Below are 23,269 nucleotides of genomic sequence, written 5' to 3'. Positions count from 1 at the left end.
CGTGTCTATATTTAGCAACATTTTAAGGAGCCTCAGGGCATCCATTGACTTCTCCTATTCTCCATTTGTTGCTAGGCTTGCTGTGTTCTTCCAATCTCCTGTTTGTCTACCTCTTCAGGATTATTTTCATGTGAAGGAAATATGAACATGTAAAATGTTCATAAATTACATTTTTGTGAGAGGATTTCCCAAGTTGGGACGTAAACTTTGCCTTGCATTCATGTACCGGCTATAGCATTATGAGATAATATTTAAACATCTCCTGAGAAGAGATGTGCATCTATCTTGGAGTGCAGCCTGGCTTTGAACATCTTTTAACTAAATCTGGAAGTTAATGTAGAATTCTATGTTCAATTTAACACAAGTCAACATCATGAATTCTACCCAGTCAATGCAAAAACTAAGCTCTGTCTTTGAAGCAGTTGAAAAATTGGCCCAAAAGTAAAACAAACAGTTGCTTCATCCTCGTTGACGGCAAGGTATTTTGTTTCCATCGTCTTGATAGCATTTCTTTTGACTGAATTTTAAATAATTTTGGTAAATTTTCATTATCACTTGCGAGTAGTAATGTAATGGAGTGGAACATCCAAATGTTTTTGAATTTGATCAATTTTTATTCTGTTGAGATTAGTTGAATTAAAATTGTTATTTTAATGCAAATAGATGATTCACTTTGCAACATTTATACCACTGTGATGGACATGAGAATTTACCCTTCTTTCCTAACTCGTTACTGATTTATTGTCCTACCTGCCTGAACTGAACAAACTCTGTCTCTATGTTTACCGATGCAAAGTACTGAAGGTGGAAATGAAAAATAAAGACAAGGCCTGCTGAATATTTATAGCAGGTTTTGAAGTATCTGTAAAAAGAAAATGTGTTAGGTCTGAATGATTGTCAACTTGAAACACTAATTGTTTCCTTGCCCATAATGCTGTCAGACCTCCTCAGTATTTCTAGGATTTTCTCTTTTTTTAAAATCTCTAATGATTTCTGTAATTCTAAGGTTTTTTTCACATTTTGAGTTTTAGTGGAGGTACAATATGTTGCATTCCGATTGTTATGATCCAGCAGTCATGAAGTGTAAGTGGAATCACCTGGTGACATGTTAGACGTACTTTTTACCAGTGGCACTCATCTCTAGTCAGTACAGACAGTAATGTTGAGGCATGTAGATCATACTTTTTTCTTTTGAATCACCTGTTTAGATATATGCTTGGGCCCAATATATGCAGATGTACAGAGTTGAACCTATTTATAATAGTGCCAATGGAACTGGTTGGCTTATCTAAATGCTTTTCTCCAGGTAGGAATTGTATTGCTTCAGTTAAGAACAGATCTTGCCTTCAGACTGTTTAATATTGCATACCTCTATTGTATTCTTCGTCTTCAAATTTTTCCCAGAAACATAATCTTGCAGTCTGCTGTACCTTTAGCTTTGAGACCCACTGTTATGCTAGGTTTCACTGTTAATATTGCAAGACTTCACTTACCCTAAAATAAAACTCTTGTTATCTTGTTCTAGATTGTTTGAGGTTGTACCTGCAGTTGCTGCAGAGACTGAAGACTACTACAGTCATACACTGTGGTTTAACATATCCTTGATCAGATTGAAAAGAAATGATACCAAGCCACGTAAAACCAAGAGCTGTACACTAAGGTTGTCTCTAGTCTATTTCTAAGGCACTTCTATTTACGATAGCTCTTGATCGCGAAGCCAATCATCTATTTGACAGGATCAATATTCTGTCGTGACACAAAGAAGACTCGACGTCTAGCATCTCTTGAAAACTTTACAAAGTAGAAATTTTTTATTTTTTTTAAATTTTAGTTCACTTGAAATGAAGATTTAGGATGGAGGATCTACGTTGAGAATATGAACTAGGCAATAAGTAGACCATCAGAACCCCAAAGGCTATAACCACTATTATTACCTGAAGTGGTCACAAATTGTCATGAGGTACTTAAAATTAGGGAGATGAATATATGGCTGAATTGATGTGGGAGAAGTGAGATCTGGTTTTGATGGCTACCAGCATCAGTACTGGGGGAAAATTGGCACTGTACTGTTAGGTCAGTCTACACCTGAACTTTGGTGCCAGTGTTCTTGTGAACCACGTAAAAAGGAAAGTTATGGAGGGTTACAAACTCGGTAATGGGACAGGGGATCAAAGAGTAGAGATGAGGATAAAGAGGGAAACAATAGAATGGAAAAAGACGGTCCAAGAATGGCAGAAAGGGACAAAGCAAAATTAAATAACCAGCAGTACAATATAAATATGATCTGATAACCGTTGTGAAGACATGGCTTCAAAATGACCAAGATTGGGTCCTGAAAATTGAGGGTATCTAAGATAGAATAGGAAGCAATGTGAAGGATTAGCTTTGTTAATAAAGGATGACAATTGTGCAGTAGTTAATGATCACCTTGGTTTAAGAGATCAGGGTGTAAAATTGGTTTGGTTGGAGATGAGGAATAGTAAGGGAAGTAAATTACTTGTGGGAGTAGTTTATTAGTCCCCTACCGGAAAAATCAATGTGAGACAAAGTGTACTCGAATTATATTGGGTACTTTGTGATAATGGATGGTAATAATCATTGTGGCTTTAACTTGTATGTAAACTGGAAAAGTCAGATTAGCAGTACTAGCCTGGATGTGGAGTTTGTAGAATTGGTTTTGACAGAGAATCTTCGAAGAGCGTATTTTGGAAGCAACCAGAGAGCTCATTACTTAATACCAAGTCTAATATAATATGACCATCCGTGATACCTTTCTCTCCTTCTGAGTTTCCATCTCTGGCAAACACCTGGAAACCGATATCCATTTCATGGTCGCGGCTCCAACAGCTACCTAGAATACACCACTTCCCACCTACCTTCCTGCAAAAATGCCATCCATTATTCCCAATTCCTTCGCCTGTGCCGCATCTGCTCCCAGGATGAGGCATTCCCCTCCAGTACATCTCAGATATTCTCATTTTTCGAGGACAGCAAACCCTCTTTCCCTCCCACCCCCCAGCCCTCAGGTCAAGAATGCCTTCGACTGTGTCTCCTGCATTTCCCGCAACTCATCCCTCACACCCCCTTCCCACAATAACAACCAAAACAGACTTGTCTGCTTTCGGAGGAAACACTGTCTCCATGGCTCCCTTGTCTGCTCCACACTCCCCTCCAGCCCCACCACACCAGCCCTTTTTCCTGTAACCGCAGAAAGTGCTACACCAGCCCCTACACCGCCCCCCCCCGCCCCCCCCTTACTCTCATCCCTGGCCCCAAGAAGACTTTCCACATCAAGCAGATGTTCACCTGCAATCTGCTAATGTGGTATACTGTATCTGCTGTTCCCGTGGTAGCCTCCTTTACGTCGGGGAAACTATGCGGAGGCTTGGGGACTGCTTTGCGGAACACCTACACTCAGTTCGCAGTAAACAACTGTGCCTCCCAGTCATGAATCATTTCAACTCTTTCACCCCCCCCCGCCCCATTCTTCAGAGAACATGTCCATCCTGTGCCTCCTGCAGTGCCACAACGATGCTACCCGAAGGTTGCAGGAACAGCACCTCATTCTGCTTGGGAACCCTGCAGTGCAGTGGTATCAATGAGGACTTCACAAGCTCCAAAATCTCCCTTCACCCTATTGCATTCCAAAACCAGCCCAGCTTGCCCCCACCTCCCTAACTTGTCCTTTCTCCCGCCTATCCCCTCCTCCCACCTCAAGCTTCAAGCCCCACCCCCATCTCCTACCTACTAGCCTCATCCTGCTCCCTGGACTGACCTATCCCCTCCCTAACTTCCCACCTACACCCATCTTTACTGGTTCCACCCTCCTCCCTCCGGAAAAACCTCTGTGGATCTCTCTCCCACTGCAACTCTCTTGTTGCTTAGCTGAACTCGTCCTCACCCTCAACAACTTCTCTTTCAATTCCTCCCACTTGCTATATACAAAGGGGGTGGACATAGGTACACACATGGGCACATGCTATGCCTGCCTCCTTGTAGGTTACGTGGAACAACCCCTCTTCCGTACCTACACTGGCCCTAAACCCACCTCTTCCTCCATCACATTGATGACTGTATTGGCACTGCCTCATGCTCCCACAAGAAGCTCGAACAGTTCATCCACTTCAACAACACCTTCCACCCCAACCTTAAGTTCACCTAGACCATCTCTAATACCTTTCTCTCCTTCCTGGACCTCTATCTCCATCTCCGGCAACCGCCTAGAAACCGATATCCATTTCAAGCCCGCTGACTCCCACAGCTACCTAGAATACACCTCCTCCCATCCACCTTCCTGCAAAACTGCCATCCCCTATTCCCAATTCCTTCACCTTGGCCGCATCTGCTCCCAGGATGGGGCATTCCACTCCTGTACATCTCAGATGTCCTCAATTCTCAAGAACCGCAATGTCCCCCTGCTTAGTGGTCGAGAACGCCCTCCACAGAGTCTCCCGCATTTCTCGCAACTCATCCCTCGCACCCACAGTAACAACCAAAACAGAATCCCCCTTGTCCTCATGTACCACCCCACCAATCTCCAGATCCAACGCCTCATCCTCCGACACTTCTGCCAAATGCAATCGACCCCACCACCAAAGACATCTTTCCCTCCCCACCCGTATCTGCTTTCCAGAGGGACCACTCTTTCCGTGACTCCCTTGTCTGCTCCACAGTCCCCTCCAGACCCACCACACCTTGCACTTTTCCCTTTACCAGCAGAAAGTGCTACACCAGCCCCTACACCTCTCCATCCCAGACCCCACGAAGACTTTCCACATCAATCAGATGTTCACTTGCACATCTGCTAATGTGATATACTGCATCCGCTGTTCCTGTTGTGGCATCCTCTACATCAGGGAAGCCACACGGAAGCTTGGGGACTGCTTTGCAGAACACCCATGCTTGGTTCACACTAAACAACTGCACCTCCAGTCGCAAACTATTTCAACTCCCCCCTCCCATTCCGCAGACGACATGTCCATCCTGGGTCTCTTGCAGTGCAACAATGATGCTACCTGAAGATTGCAGGAACAGCAACTCATATTTCACTTGGGAACACTGCAGCCCAATGGTAGCAATGTGGACTTCACAAGCTTCAAAATCTCCCCTCCCCCCCCCCCCCCCCCCCCCCGCCACTGCATCCCAAAACCAGCCCAGCTTGCCCCGCCTCCCTAACCTGTCTTTCCTCCCACCTCCAGCCCCACCACCATCTCCTACCTACTAGCCTCATCCCGCCGCATTGACCTGCCCATCCTCGCTAAACTGTATCTCCTCTATACCTCTCCACCTACACTCACCTTTGCTGGCTCCATCCCGGCCATTTTGACCTGTCTGTCTTCGCTCCACCTATCTTGCCCTTTATGAATGTCCTATCCACCTCCCCTCTATCCCTATTTATTTCCGAACCCCCTTCCCCTCCCCCATTTCTGAAGAAGTGTCTAGGCCTGAAACGTCAGCTTTCCTGCTCCTCTGATGCTGCTTGGCCTGCTGTGTTCATCTAGCTCTACACCTTGTTATCTCACATTCTCCAGCATCTGCAGTTCCTACTGTCCCTAATATAATGTAACAGGATTACGTCATGACCTCAGAAAAGGCATCCCTTGAAAGCAGCAACCACAATATGACTGAATTTTACATTTGGTTTGAAAGGGAGAAGTTTGCATCTTAAGACTAGTATTTTAAATCTAAATAAGGAAGGCAACATGAGTGTGAAAGCTGATCTTGCTCAAGTGAACTGATGTACTAGTTTGGCAGGTAGATCAGTAGAGATGCAGTTGCAGATATTTAAGGAGATATTTCAGAATACTAATTATTGAATTATAATTTAGTCTAAAGAAAATTTCTAAAGGGAGCACTCGGCTGTCAATTGAAGAAGTTTGGAAAAGCTTCAAATGAAAGAATAAAGTGGGTAATTGTGCAAAGGGTTTGGCATGTCAGATTAGTAAGAATATAAAGATTGTAGAAAATGACTAAGAGATTAGAGAATGAGAGGAAGCTTGTTAGAAATATAAAAATGGTAGCAAGAGTTTCTACTGGTATGTCAAAAGGAAAAGAGTAAGTAAAAAGAATGTTGGCCCTCTAGACTGATATTGGGGAGTTAATGGTAGATAATAAGGAAATTGCAGTAGATGAAATTAACAAAGATTTTGCTTCTGTCTTCACTATAGAGGTTAAAAAAATTCCATCAATAGATGTAAATTGGGAGGTGGCAAGGAGCGAGGAACGTGGTGAAATTACAGTTATGAGGGAAGTGCTGAAAGCAAGCTGATGGAACTGCAGCCTATAAAGTCTCCGGATCTAGAAGAGGTTGCTAATGAGGTAGCAGATATATTGGTATTAATTTTCCAAAGTTTGCTGGATTCAAGTAAGGTTTCATCAGGCTGGAAAGTAGCAAATATAAACCCCCTTTTGAAGAAGGGAGGGAAGCAGAAAACAAGAAACTTTGACCAATTCGCTTGATGTCTGTCATGGAATCAGTCATCAAAGAAATTAAAGTTGCCCACTACAGAAATGTTGATTGTTCCCAATTACATAGTTTTGTCAAGGAGAAATCGTGTTTAACCAATTGTTTAGAGTTCTTTGGAATAACACTTAAGATTTTAAAAAAAGAGTCAGGAGACATACTGTAGTTGTATTTCCCAAAGGCATTTGATAAGGTGCTACATCAAAGGTCATTGTGGAAAATCAAAGGTCAAGATGTAGAGGGTAAAATTAATATGCTGAGAAGATTGGCTGGCAGAAAATGGAGAATGCATTAGTGGATCTTTGGATGCTATGAGTGAAGTTTTGGAATGGCCTGAAACTTACAATTCATGTCAATAACTTAGATGAGGGGATTGAAGACATTGTAGCTAAATTACACCAAGGTATGTAGAAAGCATGCTATGAAGAAATCATAAGAAGAATGCAGATGGTTGAATGGGCAGGCAAATATCTGGTGAATCAAGTATAATGTCAGAGAATAGGCATGAAGAATAAAGCAGAAGTTTAATTAAATGGAGAATGACATTGGAATCCTGTGATGCAGAGAATTTATGTTCCATTGAGAGACACAATGTTAGTATACAGGTGCAGTGTATAATCAACAAGGCTAATAGGGTGCACTCTTTTAATAAGAGAGAAATCAAACAGCTAAGTAATGATACCACACTTCGGTTATATAGGGTATTGATGAGACCACATCTTGAATATTGAGTGTAGTTTTTACCTCTTTAAATAAAGTATGGGATGCACTTCATAGAAGATTGAGACCCGGAATGAGTGGGTTGTGTTATGAGGACAGGTTGTACAGATGGATTTGTTTTCACTAGCGTTTAGAAATGTGAGGATGATTCTGATATGAAGTGTTCAAGATTCTGAATGATCCTGACCAGGTGGATGTGGAAAGGATGTTACTTTTTCTAATTCTGTACAGAACTAGTGAACACCCTTAAAATTAGGGGTCACCATTTCAGGTCAGAGATGATTTGAATTTTTTTGCCTGTGATTGTATGACTTTGAAACTTTGCCTCAAGACAGTGGAGTGGCGTTATTAAATAACTTTCAGAATCATCGGATGACGATAGCTGTTAAGGAAATAGTATAGTGCAGGGGTACTAGAAATAATTATCGGCGCTGCAGAGTTTGGAATTTGCAGAGAGATTGTGTAAACTGGCTTGCATTCTGAGAAAGACTGCAGAAAGTTGTGACACAAGAATTTTATATGGAATTGATTGTATCGATAAAGAGCTGCTTGTTCTCTTTAATGTGAAAACAACCTATCATTAAAATTGGAGCCAGGCAACTCAAGAGAGAAGTTTGGAGCTATCTTTTAGGAAAGTGGTGATTCAAATATGGAACTCTGTGCCTCGAGTGGATAATACCATAAAATATTGGAGCAGAAGTAGGCCATTCAGCCCATTGACACCATTCCATCATTCAATGAAATCATGCCTATCTGATCATCCTCAACTCTGCTCTCTTCCCTAAAACACTTGATAGTGTTACTGATTCAAAATCTATCTGTCTCAGTTCCGAGTATATTTAATGACCTAGCTTGACAGTCCCATGTGGTAAAGAATTCCACAGATTCAGTACCTTTTTGGAGAAGAAATTCCTCCTCATCTATCTTAAATTTGCTACCACTTTATTTTGAGATTAGGTACTGTGGTCCTAAATTCTCTCGAGGGGAAACAACCTTTCTGCATCTAACCTCCCATGTCCTCTGAGGACCTTGGATAACAAGGTGTAGAGCTGGATGAACACAGCAGGCCAGGCAGCATCAGAGGAGCAGGAAGGCTGACGTTTCGGGCCTACCTTCTGAGGAAGGGCTAGGCCTGAAATGCCAGCCTTCCTCCTCCTCTGCTGCTTGGCCTGCTGTGTTTATCCAGCTCTATACCTTGTTATCTCAGATTCTCCAGCATCTGCAGTTCCTGCTACCTCTGAGGATCTTGTATGTTTTGACAAGGTCACCTTTCATTCTTTTAAATTCTCAAGAGTATAGGCCCAACCAATTCAACCTCTCCTCATAAGACTGTCCCTCCATGTATGTTATCAGCCTAGTGAACCTTCTCCAGATTGTTTGCTATACTGGTATAGATAAGTGACCCAGAACTGTTCACCATATTCTAGCTGTGGTCTGACTCGTGCCTTGTGTAGTTCTACCAAAACTTTTATAATCCATTCCCTTTTGAAATAAAGCCCAAAATTTCATTTGCCGTCCCAATTACTTGCTGAACTTGGATGAAAACTTATTCTGATTCATGGATGAGAACTGTCAAACCTCTTTATTCTGTAGCTTTCTGTAGTGTTTCTCCATTTAAATAATATTCAACTCCTGTTATTCCTGTCAAAATGCATAACCTGACATATTCCAATATTGTACTCCATCTGTTGAGTTTTGCCTACTCACTTAACTTGTCTCTATTCCTCTAGATTCTTCGTGTTACCCTAACTACTTGTCTTCCCACATATTTGTGTTATTGCAACCCTGGCTGTAGTACGTTCACTTTCTTCATCCAAGTCATTCACGTAAATTGTACAGTCCAATTGGTTTCTGATTACTGTCCTGAAAATGCACACCTTATCCCAACTCTGCCTTCTATTATTTTCTGAAGAAGAGTCTCCACCTGAAATGTCAAACTTTCCTGCTCCTCTGATGCTGCTTGCCCTGCTGTGTTTTTCCAGCTTCACACCATGTTATCTCAGATTCTCCAGCATCAGCAGTTCCTACTATCTCTGTCTTCTACACGTATTCATACTAGTATACTACCTGCAGCACCATAAGTTCTTGTCTTATGAAATAGCCTAACATGTAATACCTTATTGATGTCCTTCTGAAAATCCAAATGCATTATATCCACTAATTCCTCTTTACCTATTTTGCTTGTTACCTCAAGAAGGAATTATAATAAAATTGTCAGGCGTAATTTCCCCTTCATGAAACCATGCTGACTCTACTTGATCATAATGCACATTTCTAAATGCTTTGCTAATACAGTCAACTGTACTCAATCTATAACTGGCTTACAATTTCTCTCCATTACCCAACTGCACATGGAAAACATGTTCTGTAACAAATCACTGGCATTCTGAAATTATGACCCCGCTGCCTGGACTGCACTAGGGGAAACCACTAGAACTTGCTGGAGCATGTCTCAAAATTATTAATGACCTGCTGTGGTCTGTCATGTTCCATGTTCCAACCTGTTGCAACACCTTCAGGAATCAGGCGTCTTGCGACTCCTTTGCTCTGGCTTGTCAGAGTAGCTGTTTGTGAGCTGTCTTCAGTCCCTCTAGAATGTCACTCTCACATCGTAGATGCTCACAAAATTCTCAATTTTTTTTCTTCTGAAGTGGCCAACGTAGCGTTTTCTAGGCCAGACTCTTTGAAATTGTACCCAAAGTCATCCAACAGCATTTCTAGTATTCCTGATAAATGGTACTATTTATTCACCCTTGTGAATGCCCTTCACATCTGTAAGTACTCTTAACTGGCCTGGTGTTCCTGGACAGTGCTTCTTCAGAACCTGCAGCATGGCTGGTGCAAAGATACTGAATTTTATTGGGGATAACTGCAAATAGCTGAATAGGATGTCCTTTAACGGTTCTGGCCCATTAGTCCGAGCTTCTGACTCTTCATACACAGTAACATTCTCTGCTGGCTTGCCAAAAGGTGACGGTGGTAGGAGCACAAATGCTATCCTGCTAAGCACTAATGCTGTCCCATTGTAAGAGAATATGGAAATTTTATGTACCATGGAGCAACTGTCATTCTATTAGGACAATGTCTCTGCAATTTTAATCATTTCCTGGAGCAGAGATTGAGATTCTATATGCAACTTTGAGCAACAGCATGCAAAACTGTGACCGTAGTTTAAGCCTGCAGTGGCAAAGGGCATAAATTTCATGACCTGTGCTTGGTGTTTACCGCAGTACTGAAATGTTAGATGGCATCAGTCAGTGTTGCAGTGAGAGATGAGACATGGCCCATAATGTGTCACATCACAACAGGATTCAGCTATGCTGTTCTAGACTAGGCCAGTATTTACACCCTGAAAAGAATAAAAAGCCAGAGTAACAACACTGAGCATTAGTCCCTTAAATTTTGAGACTTGGCAGTTAATAACGGGAAACAATTAACAAGCTAACTTGCATTAATCTGTAATTGACCATATCTTAAAGATTTATCTTTTAAAGCCTACTTCTTTGACTACCTGGCTAATATTACCATATGTGACTCTTGTATCTGATTTTTGTTTGGTAATGTTCATGTGTCTTAATTCTTCACAGTCTTGTACAAGCTCTGTTGGACATTAACTTTCCATTGAGTGAGATGATACAAATTTAGTTCTGAATTCATCGTGTAGAAAGAAAAATGAGCTACAGCAACAGCATTGAAAGATTCTACTTTGCTATTGGCACGATGCAGAGTTGTTGCGCAACATTGTGCATGTTAATGTGATGTACCATACTAACAATGGGGCAGGAGTTCATCCAATTAAGTTGAGTTAACTTGGGTCATTGATTAAAGATTTAAAGTTAGAATCAACTTCTTGATTCACTTTTGTTTTGGGCTGCAGAAAGTGTTTGATTAGTGCAAGGAATACTAAATACGATAATTGGAAAGGTTGAGGTTACCAGTGACACTAATTCTTGAATGGGTTTTTCTGTGTAATTTCTTTTTATTCATTCATTGGCCATCTCTATGTCCACATTCAATAATTGTTGGCCTAGTCACCCAATTGCCCTTGAAGATGGTAGAGATCAGTTGTATAATGCCTAAAAATGACCATGGATAATCAAAGTGCTGATTAGTTAGATGAAGTATAGAGTGTATTATTCATGTTCTGTTTACAAAGGCAATACCTTTTTTTGATAGAAATAGTCACGCTTCTACAATAGACCAGCAAGTACTGTAACATTTAAAAGCCATCTGCTTTAGTTTATTGTTTAATTGTTTAGCATCACTTACTGTTGTTTGCTATGTTATTTTGAGGCTCTATTATTGGCAAAGTACATCCCATTAACTTTTTTTAAAATTCATTCATGGCATCACTTGATAGGTGAGCATTTATTGCCCATCCCTAAGTCAACCATATTGGAGTGAGTCTGGCATTTTCCTTCCCTAAATGATATTAGTGAATCAGGTGGGATTTTTTTTAACAATCGAGAATGAGTCTAATGACACCCATGACACTAATGTCAGATTTTGTTTTCTATTGAATTCAAATTCCACATCTGTCATGGTGGGATTTAAACCTGGGTGCCCAAAACATTACTTGGGTCTTTGGATTAACCGTCTAGCAATAAACCATTAGGCTGTCGCCTCCCCTCCCTCCACATCAGCATAAAACTGTTACACAGTACCTTCCAATTATGCATCATGCCAATAGACTTCTCTTTTTTTAAGTTGGAATTTCATATAAACCACAACTCTTCTGAATGTAGTTTAGAAATTCTTGTCCCCTTTCTGTTATTTTGATCTCATATATACTTGAGAAGGTGCAGAAAAAAGTTTGAGTAATTTCAGGAATGAGGAACATCAGATAAATTTGAGAAGCTAGGGATAATGTTGGGGAACAGAATGTTTAAAAAGTGACTCATTAATTAGAGCTTCTAAAAGTCATGAAGACTCTAGACAGAGTAGATAGAAATAAACCGTCTCTATTGTTTGAATGGTCAATAACTAGAGGAAACAGACAACATTGACTCGTAAACAAATTATCAGTGCAGAGGAAAAAAACTTTTTTTTCACACAGCAATGATTGGGATCTGGAATGCATTACCCGGAAGAGTATTAAAATTGAATTCAACTGTGGCTTTAGAAATGGAATTCAATGCGAGAAAAGAATCAAAGGGCTGTGGGGGGCAGGATGGGGAATGGCTGGCAAAAACAGACAGCTGAACATCCCCCTGCTGTGCTGCAAACTTGCCATAATTTTTTTTGTGACCTGTTCAGCCTGCCATTAAATGTTCCCCATTATCCACAATGCTGTTAAAGTTACAAAAACATTTTCTAAATATTTAAATCATATTTGACATGTTTTGGGCCAAAAAGTTGACAGTTGTGAAATTTAATTTTGTGATGAGTGCATTCATTGCAGTCAAAAAACTCCAACAGTTGTCCCTTGTTAAGAAACCTGATAGGATGCATTCTAGGTTATGAAAAGAAGTAACTATAGAAATAATAAATGCACTGGTAATAATTGTTGAAGAGTCTTTAGATTCTGGAAAAGTCCTAAAGAATTGGTAAGCTGGCAATGTAACACTTTTTTTTATTTACAAAGAGAAGAAGACAAAAAAGAAAAGGAACATGTAGGCCAGTTAGTTTTATGTCTGTTATGGAGCATGTAATAGCAGACCATTTAGGAATATGTAATGTAATCAAGCAGAACTAGGGTGGTTTTATGAAGGGAAGGTCATACCTGACAAATTTATTAAAACTTTTTGAGGTAACACGTAAGTTAGATGAAGAGGAACCAATGGATGTAATACTTCTGGATTTCCAGCAAGTGTTTGATTAGGTACCACATCTTAGATTATGTAAAAAGATAATAGTCTATGGTGTTGAGAATAGTCTATTAGCATGGACAGAGAATTGGTTAACTTAAGGAGGCAGAGTTGGGAAAAGGAGTATTTTCAAGATGGCAACCTGTAGCTAAGGAATGCAAGAGGCATTCACACTGGGGCAACAATTATTTATAATTTATGCTAATATCTTAATTGAGGGAAGTGAATTTACTATCACCAAGTTTGTGGATGACTCAAACTTAGGTGGGTAGGCAAGTAGTGAGGATAGTGAAGCTGTCTGTTGTGAGAGATAGGTTAAATGAGTGGGCAAAAACTTGGCCAATGAAACATATCGTGGAAAGATGTGAGGTTATTCACTTTGCCAGGGAACATGTAAGAATATTATTTAAAAGGAGAACGACTGCAGCCAAAAGGGATTGAGTCCTTGTACATAAATTATAAAACCAGTATCCAAAATAGGGAACACAAATGAAGTATTTGACTTTATTTCAAAGGAAATAGAGTGTAAAAACAGGAAAATCTTGTTATAGCTATGCAAGATATGAGTTAGACCACATCTGGAATATTGTGAACAGTTTAGGTCCACTTATTGGATGTAGTCCAGAGAGGGTTCACTAAGTTTTATCTTGGGACTGAAGTGATTTTTTCTTAAGAGGAGACATTGAGCTGATTTGGGTTGTTCTTACTGAATTTAGAACAATGAGAGGAGACTTTATTGAATGGGACGTTCATAGCCTAGTTTATGGTGAGTGAATCATAGAATCCCTCCAGTGCCGAAAGAAGGCATTTGGCCCATTGTGTTTTCACTGGCCCTCCGAACAGCATCCCACCCAGACCTAGCTTCTGAACTTATCCCAAAAACCGTGCATTTTACCATGGGTAATTCGGCTAGCCTGCACATCCTTCAACACTACAGGGCAATTTAGGATGGCTAATCCACCTAACCTGCATATCTTTGGACTAGGTGACACGGTGGTCACAGTGCCAGGATCCTGGGTTCAATTCCAGCCTTGGGTGACTATCTGTGTAAAGTTTGCGTGTTCTCCCCATGTCCGTGTGGGCTTCCTCCAGGATCTCCGGTTTCTTGCCACCGTCCAAAGATGTGCAGGTTAGATAGATTGTGCAATTTAGCCCAGATATAGTGTCTAGGATGGGAAGTGCAAAGATAGGGTAAGGGGTGGGTCAGGTTGGACTGCTGCTCAAAGGGTTGGTGTGGACACGAAGGGCCAAATGGCCTGCTTCCACGTGGGATGGATTCTATGACTAGGAAATGAATTCTATGAAAGTGTAGCATCCAGAGGATCACAGTCACCTAAGGCTGGAATTGAACCTGGGTACCTATGAGCACTGTGCTGCCCCCCAAAAAATAAAGTATTCAAACTTTATAAAGGTTCTGAAGTGATCTTAAATAGTTGTAGAGAGTTTTAAAAATATGAGGTGCTTGTAGTGCAGGAGGCCAGAGTTCAAGTCCCACTTGCACCAGTGAGTCATTACAGCACTGAACAGGTTGATTTAGAAACATGAGATTGAATGAGTATAATCTATCCAAGTTTGATGATACAAAGCCAGGTGGAAATGCAGTTATGAAGAGGATGCACATAGGATATTAAGGGATATAGACAGCTAAAGCCAGTGTGCAAGAATATGGTGGATGAAATATCAGCTGTTTCTTTTGTAGTGCTGTGGAGTCCATGGAACATGTACATATTGTTTCTGGTTAGTTGCACCCCCTCCCCTTTTTTCCAAATTATTTGAAGATTTTTTTGCTTTTTGTTGTAGTTCAGCCACACTGTCCTGATCTTTAGACATCGAGTGCAAGGTGGCCTTTGGAGGGGTCATTGTTGCCAACTGTCTGTCCTTCTTCCTATGTTTGTGCCCAGCTGTTCTTGGAGAAGGAGTATGTGGTCTCCACTAACATGTTTGATGCCATTAGAGCACTAGGCACCGCAGTGAGTAGAATGCCTTATTTCCACCTCCCAACTCCATTCAGTTCTCTCTTCTACTCCCTTTCCCTTCCTCAAAAGCTTTGATGGTAATGCGTTGACTTTGTTGTGCATTGTACATAAATTGATTAATTGGAAAACATGGGTGGATAGTAGATGAACAGTTCTATGTGTGTTTGAGGATAAAACTATTCCGTTTTGCATGAAAGCACTTCAGGATTTAAAAAAAGTCTTTTAAAATAAGGGGCTGGTGTGCAGTTGTACTGTCTCTACTTCTGAGCCAGGAAACCCAAGTTCAAATCCCACCCACTACAGAGGTGTATCATAATTTCTCTGAACATCTTAATTAAAAAGAACCTACAATATTACGACAAAAGGCCCTTCTGGTGCAGTGATAATGACCCTACCTCTGGCCCAGGAGAACCAGGTTCGAGTCACACCTGATTCAGAGGTCTGCAGCAACATAATGTAAGAACATAACATCAGAATATAAGATCCAGGAGCAGGAGTATGCCATCTGGCCTTCAAGCCTGCTCAACCATTCAATAAGGTCATGGCTGATCTTTTCATGGCCTCCACTCCCCTTATCCACCCTCTCACCATAGCCGTTTGTATTCAAAAAATTATCTGTCTTAGCTTTAAAAACATTCGATGAGGAAGCCTCAACTACTTCACGGGTCAGGGAATTCCACAGATTCACAACCCTTTTGGGTAAAGAAGTTCCTCCTTCAGTTCAGGCCTAAATCCCCATAATTTTGAGGCTATGCCCTCTGGTTCCAGTTTCATCCGCAAGTGGAAACAGCCTCCCTCCTTCTATCTTATCTATTCGCTTCATAATTTTATATGTTTCTTCAAGATCCCCCTACCCCATTCTTCTAAATTCCAATGAATATAATCCCAGTCTATTCAGCCTCTTCTCATAAGCCAACCCTCTCTCTCAGTTGCTTCCAGAGTTAAATCTCCTCTGCACCCTTGCAGTGCCAGTACATCCTTTCTCAAGTAAGGAGACCAAACCTGCATGCAGTACTCCAAGTGTGGCCTCACAGGCGCTCTATACACCTGCAACATAACCTCTGTGCTGAGGTTGGTTGGCTCACTGAGCTGGTTTGTTGTTCTGCAGACATTTCGTTACCATGCTTGGTAATATCCTCTGATGAAGCATCGGTGTGTTTCCCAGCCTGGCTTTTAACTCTGGGGTCCATTGCGATGGATTGCATCACTTCCAGGTTTCCTCTGTAGTGGAATGTATAAGGGGTCGAGTTCAACGTGTTTATTAATAACATGCTTCGTGGAGTGCCATGCTTCCAAGAATTCTTGTGCTTGTCTCTGCCTAGCCTGTCCCAGGATCTTGGTGTTGTCCGAGTCGAAGTTGTGGTTCTCCTTGTCCACGTGGATAGAGATGAGTGAGTATTGGTCGTGTCTTTTTGTAGCCAGTTGGTGTTCAACACTCACGTTGTTAGTTTCTTTCCTGTTTGTCCGATGTAGTGTTTCTCGCAGACTCTGCAGGGAATCTTGTAGATGGCATTGGTCCTGTCCATGGCGGGGAGTGGGTCTTTAGCTCAGGTGAGCACTTGTTGTAGGGTTGATGTGGGCTTGTGTGCCACTCTGCTGCCCAGCGGTCATAGAAGTCTTGTGGTGAATTCTGACGCGTTCCTGATGTAGGATAATGTGATGAGTGTGTCGGGGCGTGTAGAATCTTTCTGATGCTATTCCCGTAGGCATCTCCTGACCCAGTTCTTTGGATAGCCATTAACTTTGAACACTTGGAAGGGGTATTCCTCCTCCTCTTGGCTTGGTTCTATGTTGCGGCAGTGTGTTGTTGCCCTTTTAAATAGTGTTCGCACACAGCTTCAATTGTGTGTGTTGGGATGGTTATTATTACCTGGTCTGTGTGTGTGGCTTTTTGTTTGCAGTTCCCCATTTGTCTTGTGCTCTAGAGCAAAAGTACACTGAAAAGCCACACACGCAGACCAGGTAATGAACTTCAATCATAACCTTCCCAACACACACAAACGATGCTGTGTGTGAGTACTATTTAAAAGGGCAACAACACACTGCAGCAACACAGAACTACGCCAAGAGGAGGAGGAATACCTCTTCCAAGTGTTCGAGGATAATTGATATCCAACGAACACGGTCAGGAGATATCTACGGGAACAACATCAGAAAGATTCTATATGCCCCGACACACACATCACACTACCCTATATCAGGAACATGTCAGCACGCACCACAAGACTTCTCTGACCGCTGGGCACACGAGCCCACATCAACCCTACAACTAGTGCTCACCCGAGCTAAAGACCCATTCCCCACCATGGACAGGATCAATGCCATCTACAACATCCCCTGCAGAGACTGCGAGAAACACTACATCGGACAAACAGGAAGGAAACTAACAACAAGTGTACGTGAACACCAACTGGCTACAAAAAGACACAATCAGTACTCACTCATCTCAATCCACATGGACAAGGAGAACCACGACTTCGACTGGGACAGGCTAGGCAGAGACAAGCACAAGAATTCTTGGAAGTATGGCACTCCATGAAGCATGCTATTAATAAACACGTTGAACTCGACCCCATATACATTCTACTACAGAGGTACCTGGAAGTGAGGCAATCCATCGCAATGGTTCCCAGAGTTTAAAAACCAGGCTGGAAAACACACCGACGTTTCATCGGAGGTTACACTGAGGATGTTACCAAGCACCGTAACGAAACGTCTGCGGAATGATAAACCAGCTCGGCGAGCCAACCAACCTCAACACCCACCGCTCAAGCTACAGATCTACTCCAAAACCTTAAATAACCTCTGTGCTTTTCAACTCAATCCTTCTTGCAATGAAGGACAAAATTGCATTTGTGACCTTAATTATCAGTTGTACCTGCAAACCAACCATCTGTGATTTCATGCAGAAGGACACCTAGGAACCTTTGCATAGCAGCATGCTGCAATTTTTTTTAACCTTTCAAATAATAGTCCCTCTTACTGTTGTTCCTACCGAAATGAATGACTTCACATTTATCATCATTGAATTCTTCTGCCAGACCTTTGCTTAAACTCACTTAAACAATCTATTTCTATATCCCATTGCAAAATTTTAGTCATTTGTACACTTTACTCTACTGCTCATCTTTTATGCTATCTGCAAACTTTGACATACAACACGTGGTCCCCAACTCCAAATCATCTATGTACGTTATAAGCAATTGTGGTCCCAGCACTGATCCCTGAGGCACACCACTAATCACTGTTCCAACCAGAAAATCACTCATTTCTACCCACTCTTTGCTTTCTGTTAACCAATCCTTGATCCATGCCAATAATTGTCTGTAATGCTGCTCACCTTTTGTCATATGCATAGCCTTTTATGTGGCACCTTGTCAAATGCCTTTTGGGAATCCAGATACACCACATCTTCTGGGTCCCCATTGTCCACCGTGCTCATAATGTCTTCATAGAATTCCAACAAATTAATCAGGTGTGACCTGCCTTTCATGATCCCATGGTGTGTCTACCCACTGAGGCAATTTCTATCTAGATGTCTTGCTATTTCTTCCTTGATGATAGATTTGAGCATTTTCCCCACTACAGAAGTTCAGATAACTGGCCTATTAATTCCACATGTTTGGTTTACCTCCTTTTTGAACAGTGATGTCACATTGGTTGTTTTCCAATCTGCCCCAGAATCTAGCAAATTTTAGAAAATTACCACGCGTGTATTGCTGTATTACTCCTGCCGTCTCTTTTAGTACCCTGGGATGCATTCTGTCAGGGCCAGAAGACTTGTCTATCTTCAGCTGTATTAGCTTGCCCAACACTACCTTTTTCATGATAACGATTGTGTCGTAAACCTCACCTACCTTTAGTCCCAGTCATCAATTACTGGCAAGTTATTTGTGCCCTCCACTGTGAAGACCGACACACAATAACTATTCAAAGCCTCAGCTATATCCTCATGTCCTGTTATTTAATCCCTCTTCTCATCCTCTTAAAGGACCAATGTTTACCTTTAGCCACTCTTTTTCCTTTTACATATTTATAGAAGCCTTTGCTATCTGTTTTTATATTCTGAGCTAGTTTAGTCTCATGATCTATCTTACATTTCTTTGTATCCTTTGTGGTTTTCTGTTGATCTTCTAGTTTCCCACTGGTCTTTGCCACTTTGTATGCCTTTATCTTTCAATTTGATCACCTCCCTTGTTTTCTTAGACATCCGTGGCTGATTACCCCTTTTCCTACAGTCCTTTTTTACTGGTGTATACTTCTGCTGAATGCTTTGTAAGATTGCTTTGAAATTCCTCCACTGTACCTCAACTGTCCCACCGTAGAATCTTTGCTTCTAGTCTATTTTAGCCAACTCCTCCCATATCCTGTCATAGTCTATTTTGTTTAAGCACAGGACTTTGGTATTGGATTTTATCTTCTCACTTTCCATCTGTATTCTAAATTCAACCTTCCAAGAGGATCTGTAACTATGAGATCATTAATTATTTCTGCCTCATTTCACAGGACCGGATCCAAGATAGCTTCCTCCCTCGTTGGTTCCATTTACATACTGTTCAAGAAAGCCTTCGCAGACACATTTAATGAACTCCTCCTCATGGCTGCCTTGACTGACCTGGTTCAACCAATCGACATGTCGATTTAAAATCCCCCACGATAATTGCTGTGCTATTTTTACAGGCATTAGTTATTTCTTTGTTTATTACCTGGAACAATGTGATATTATTTTTTGGTGTCCTATTGACTATATCTGTCAGTGACTTTTTCTTCTTAGAATTTCTAGTTTCCACCCAAATAGATTCAACCTTATTCTCAATAGAACCTATTATCATCTCTCACCACTGCCCTGATATTGTCCTTAAATGTCAGAGCAACACCTCCCTTAGAGGTGGTAAGGACTACCAATTGCTGGAGACAGAGATAACACAGTGTGGAGCTAAAGGAACACAGCTGCGCAGGCAGCATCGGAGGAACAGGAAAGCTGATTTTTCTGGTTGGGACCCTTCTTCCTGTCTGTCCTTCCGAATAGTCTGATACCCCTGGATATTTAATTCCCACTCGTGCCTATCCTATAACCTTGTCTTCATAATAGCTACTAAATCCTATTCATTCCCGACAATTTGTGTGGCTAATTCATCAACCTCGTTTCGAATGCTATGAGCATTCAGGTAAAGAGCCTTTATGCTAGCTTTTATACCTTTTTTGAATTTTAATATCTCCTGAGTTTTCCTTCCTTTTTTAACTTCCTTCATAGTCCTCTATGTAGTTAAACTCTCCTGCATAAATGTTAACCTGCTGTTTCCTTTTCTATTTACCGTTATATTTCCTGTCATTTTCTCCTCCCCTCCCCCCTCCCATTTCACTAGTCTAAAGTCCTAGTGACCATCCTATTTATCATTTTCATTAGAGCTGGTTCCACATTGGTTCAGGTGGAGACTGCCCACTGTATAGATCTCTCCTGTTCCAAAACTGACACCAATGCCCCATGAAATGGAACCCCTCTTCTCCTCGCCACTCCTTTAGCCACTGTTATACTTCCCTAATTTTCTTATCCCTGTGGCAGTATGCATGTGGCTTGGTAGTAACCTGGAGATTATAACCTTTGAGGACCTTAATTTTATTCCCACTATTTGATAATTCTCAAAGAGGCAAGGCTAGAAAGGAAGGCCTATATATTACTTGTCCCAACGTGGACAACAACAACAACTGGATCCTTGCACTCCCATTCCAATATCCTTTCAAGTCGTCAGAGATGTCCCTCACTCTGACACCGGGCAGGCAACATGCGGGACTCTTGATCCTGCTTATGAAGGATGTTATCAGTCCCTCTAAATTATAGAATCCTCAACAAGTACCACTTGTCTTTTTGTTCACCCTTCTTAAATAGCCTCCTGTAGCATGGTCAGCTGGCTTATTCTCCCTACAGCCCTTTTCCTCATCCTCATTAGGATCAAGTACCTCGTACCTGTTGGACAAGGTCAAGAACTGAGGCTCCTCTGTACCTGAATTCAGGATCCCCCCCTACCTGCCACTTGGAATCACACACTGCTGTTCCTGATCACTGATTTTGAAGTACTTAATCTACCAGGTGTGACTGCCTCCTGAAACAGTGGCCAAGTACTTCTCCCCATCATGGATATACCGCAGTGTTTGAAGCTCAAGTTTCAGCCAAAATTCCTTCAGCAACCAACACTTGTGCAGATGTGGTCATCTAGCTCCCACATCATAGAGCTACAGTACATCACCTGTCCAGTCATCTCTACTTGGATAACTAATTTATTAGTTAGTTAATTCCAGTTAGGCAATTTATTTATTAGTTCTGGAGCATCTACTTTGTATTTAGGGCAGAGTTCCTACCAGCCAATTATGTCACAGCTCTCCTGTGATGTCATCTTTCCATTTCGGTTTCGGTTACTCCAGCTGCTCCCCCTCTGACTTTGCTCCTGGAAACATGTCTGAACAAGCTGATTATAAATGTTTAGAGGGCTGCTATGACATAGTCATAGTGAAGCTACCTCTAAGCCAGGACGCCTGGTTTCAAGTCCCACCTGCTCCAGAGGTGCGTAATAACAACTCTGAACAGGTAGATATTGAAAATACCAATCTTTTTGTGAAGGTATTCTTTTTCTATACAAGGACCGTTTGAATTTATGGACACGTATTACAGGCCTCATTACACACATTTAGAATGTATTCAGTAATGAGGCAACAATGCTAAATGATTGTTCTGAGCTTTGGAAAGCAGGGATTTGTTGTATTCTGGTTTAGTTGGGTGATAGCAAGTAACATTCGCACCACACAAATGCCAGGTCATGACAATGTCCAACAAGAGAATTGAGCCATTTTCCCTTGATACTCAGTGGCTTTAGCACAATTGAATTCCCCCTCTATCAACATCCTTGAAGGTTCCTGTTGACCAGAAACCAAACTGGATTAACTGTATAAATATTAAGAGCAGTCAGAAGCTAGGAATTCTGCAGCGAGTAACCATATCCTGACACCCCAAAGTCAGTTCACCAATTACAAGGCACACGCCAGGAGTGTGATGGGTACTCCCTGCTTGTCTGAATGAGTGCAGCTCCAACAGCACTCAAAAAGCATGACGTTGTCCAGGAAGAGCAGAGTGTTTGGTTGGCACCATATCTATATGCTGTCCAGTCCTTCTCCATTGCCTAGTAGCAGCTGTGTACTGTCAATAGGATGCACTGTAGAAATTAACTGAACTTCCTTAGACAATGCATTCCAGACTGCAACTGCTTCCATCTAGAAGGACAAGGGCAACAGATGCATGGGAACAACGCACTTGCAAATTCCAATCAAAGATGCTGACTATTCAACTTGGAAGTATTTGCCATCCCTACAGTGTTGCTGGGTCAAAATCCTGGATTTTCTGTAGTGACAAACTAGACATTTTGTAACTAAAATATTTTACATTCTACTTCTTTAACATCATATAAGAATGCAGTACTTATCAATTTTTTAAGAGAAACTTTTTCAAATAGTCCATAATAATTTTCAGTAATGGACTAATTATAAATACCCGTGAATTTCTTTTTATAGCTGTAATTGGTGAACTGACTTTGGGGTGTCAGGATCTAGTATGTAAAGTATGAACATGAACCTTTGACTATGTTTAGACACAAATAATTGTGGGTTCATTTTATCTAGTATTATTGGAATAATAATTCTTCTTGTTTTGGGATCTTCAATGCAGGATTGCTGGTTGGTACACTTGATGTCGTATTGGATTCCAGTGCCCGCGTTGCACCATATAGAATCCTTTACCAGACTCCTGACTCCCTAGTCTACTGGACAATTGCTTGTGGTAAGTTCTAAAAGGAAAACTCAGTATTATGCAACTTGGATATTAAACTGTTCTCTCTTTCCTGGTTCTGAATCCCAGAAATGGCACAACATTTGGTAAAATTTCCTTTTGCTCAAACCTTGGTAGTGCTAATATTATGCATCATTTTTAAGGTGCTATTGAAACACATTGTGGTGCTGTAATTGCCCAATAAAATGCTTTCACCTTTGAGGACCATATTTTGAATTCAACTCATCCAAATTGTTTGAGTAATATAATTTGAAATAAAACTTGTTTAGGTACTGCAACAGTGATTAGTTTCTTTTTGTTTCCTGTGTAACTTTTGATAGGGCACATTCCCATCCTTGGCCTGAGCTATTCCTATAGAAAAAGAATGAAATAATTTATGCAGTTTAGCATATTTTAAATGAAAATGGCTATTATGTAATGTTCTCGATGCGTGGTCTACCTTTGGCAGATTAACTTCAGCTTTGAGCAT

General features: G+C 41.3%; 1 protein-coding gene across 4 annotated transcripts in view; it reads left to right on the top strand.

The window, feature by feature from the left end:
• The window catches only part of tbc1d9 (TBC1 domain family, member 9 (with GRAM domain)), a 73,371-nt gene that overhangs the window by 4,983 nt on the left and 45,119 nt on the right, over window positions 1-23,269 (top strand). For 3 of the 4 annotated variants that reach the window (XM_048542649.2, XM_048542641.2, XM_048542671.2), the window contains exon 2: window positions 22,681-22,791. In XM_048542649.2, the coding sequence (XP_048398606.2) occupies window positions 22,681-22,791 (111 nt within the window). Of the gene's footprint in view, window positions 1-14,828; window positions 14,961-22,680; window positions 22,792-23,269 lie in introns of those variants that run through there. The other variant, XM_048542660.2, reaches the window with a different exon arrangement.

This window comes from Stegostoma tigrinum, chromosome 1 (genome assembly GCF_030684315.1).
Source record: "Stegostoma tigrinum isolate sSteTig4 chromosome 1, sSteTig4.hap1, whole genome shotgun sequence".
Taxonomy (NCBI): Eukaryota; Metazoa; Chordata; class Chondrichthyes; order Orectolobiformes; family Stegostomatidae; genus Stegostoma; species Stegostoma tigrinum.
This window is presented reverse-complemented; position numbering and strand designations above follow the sequence as displayed.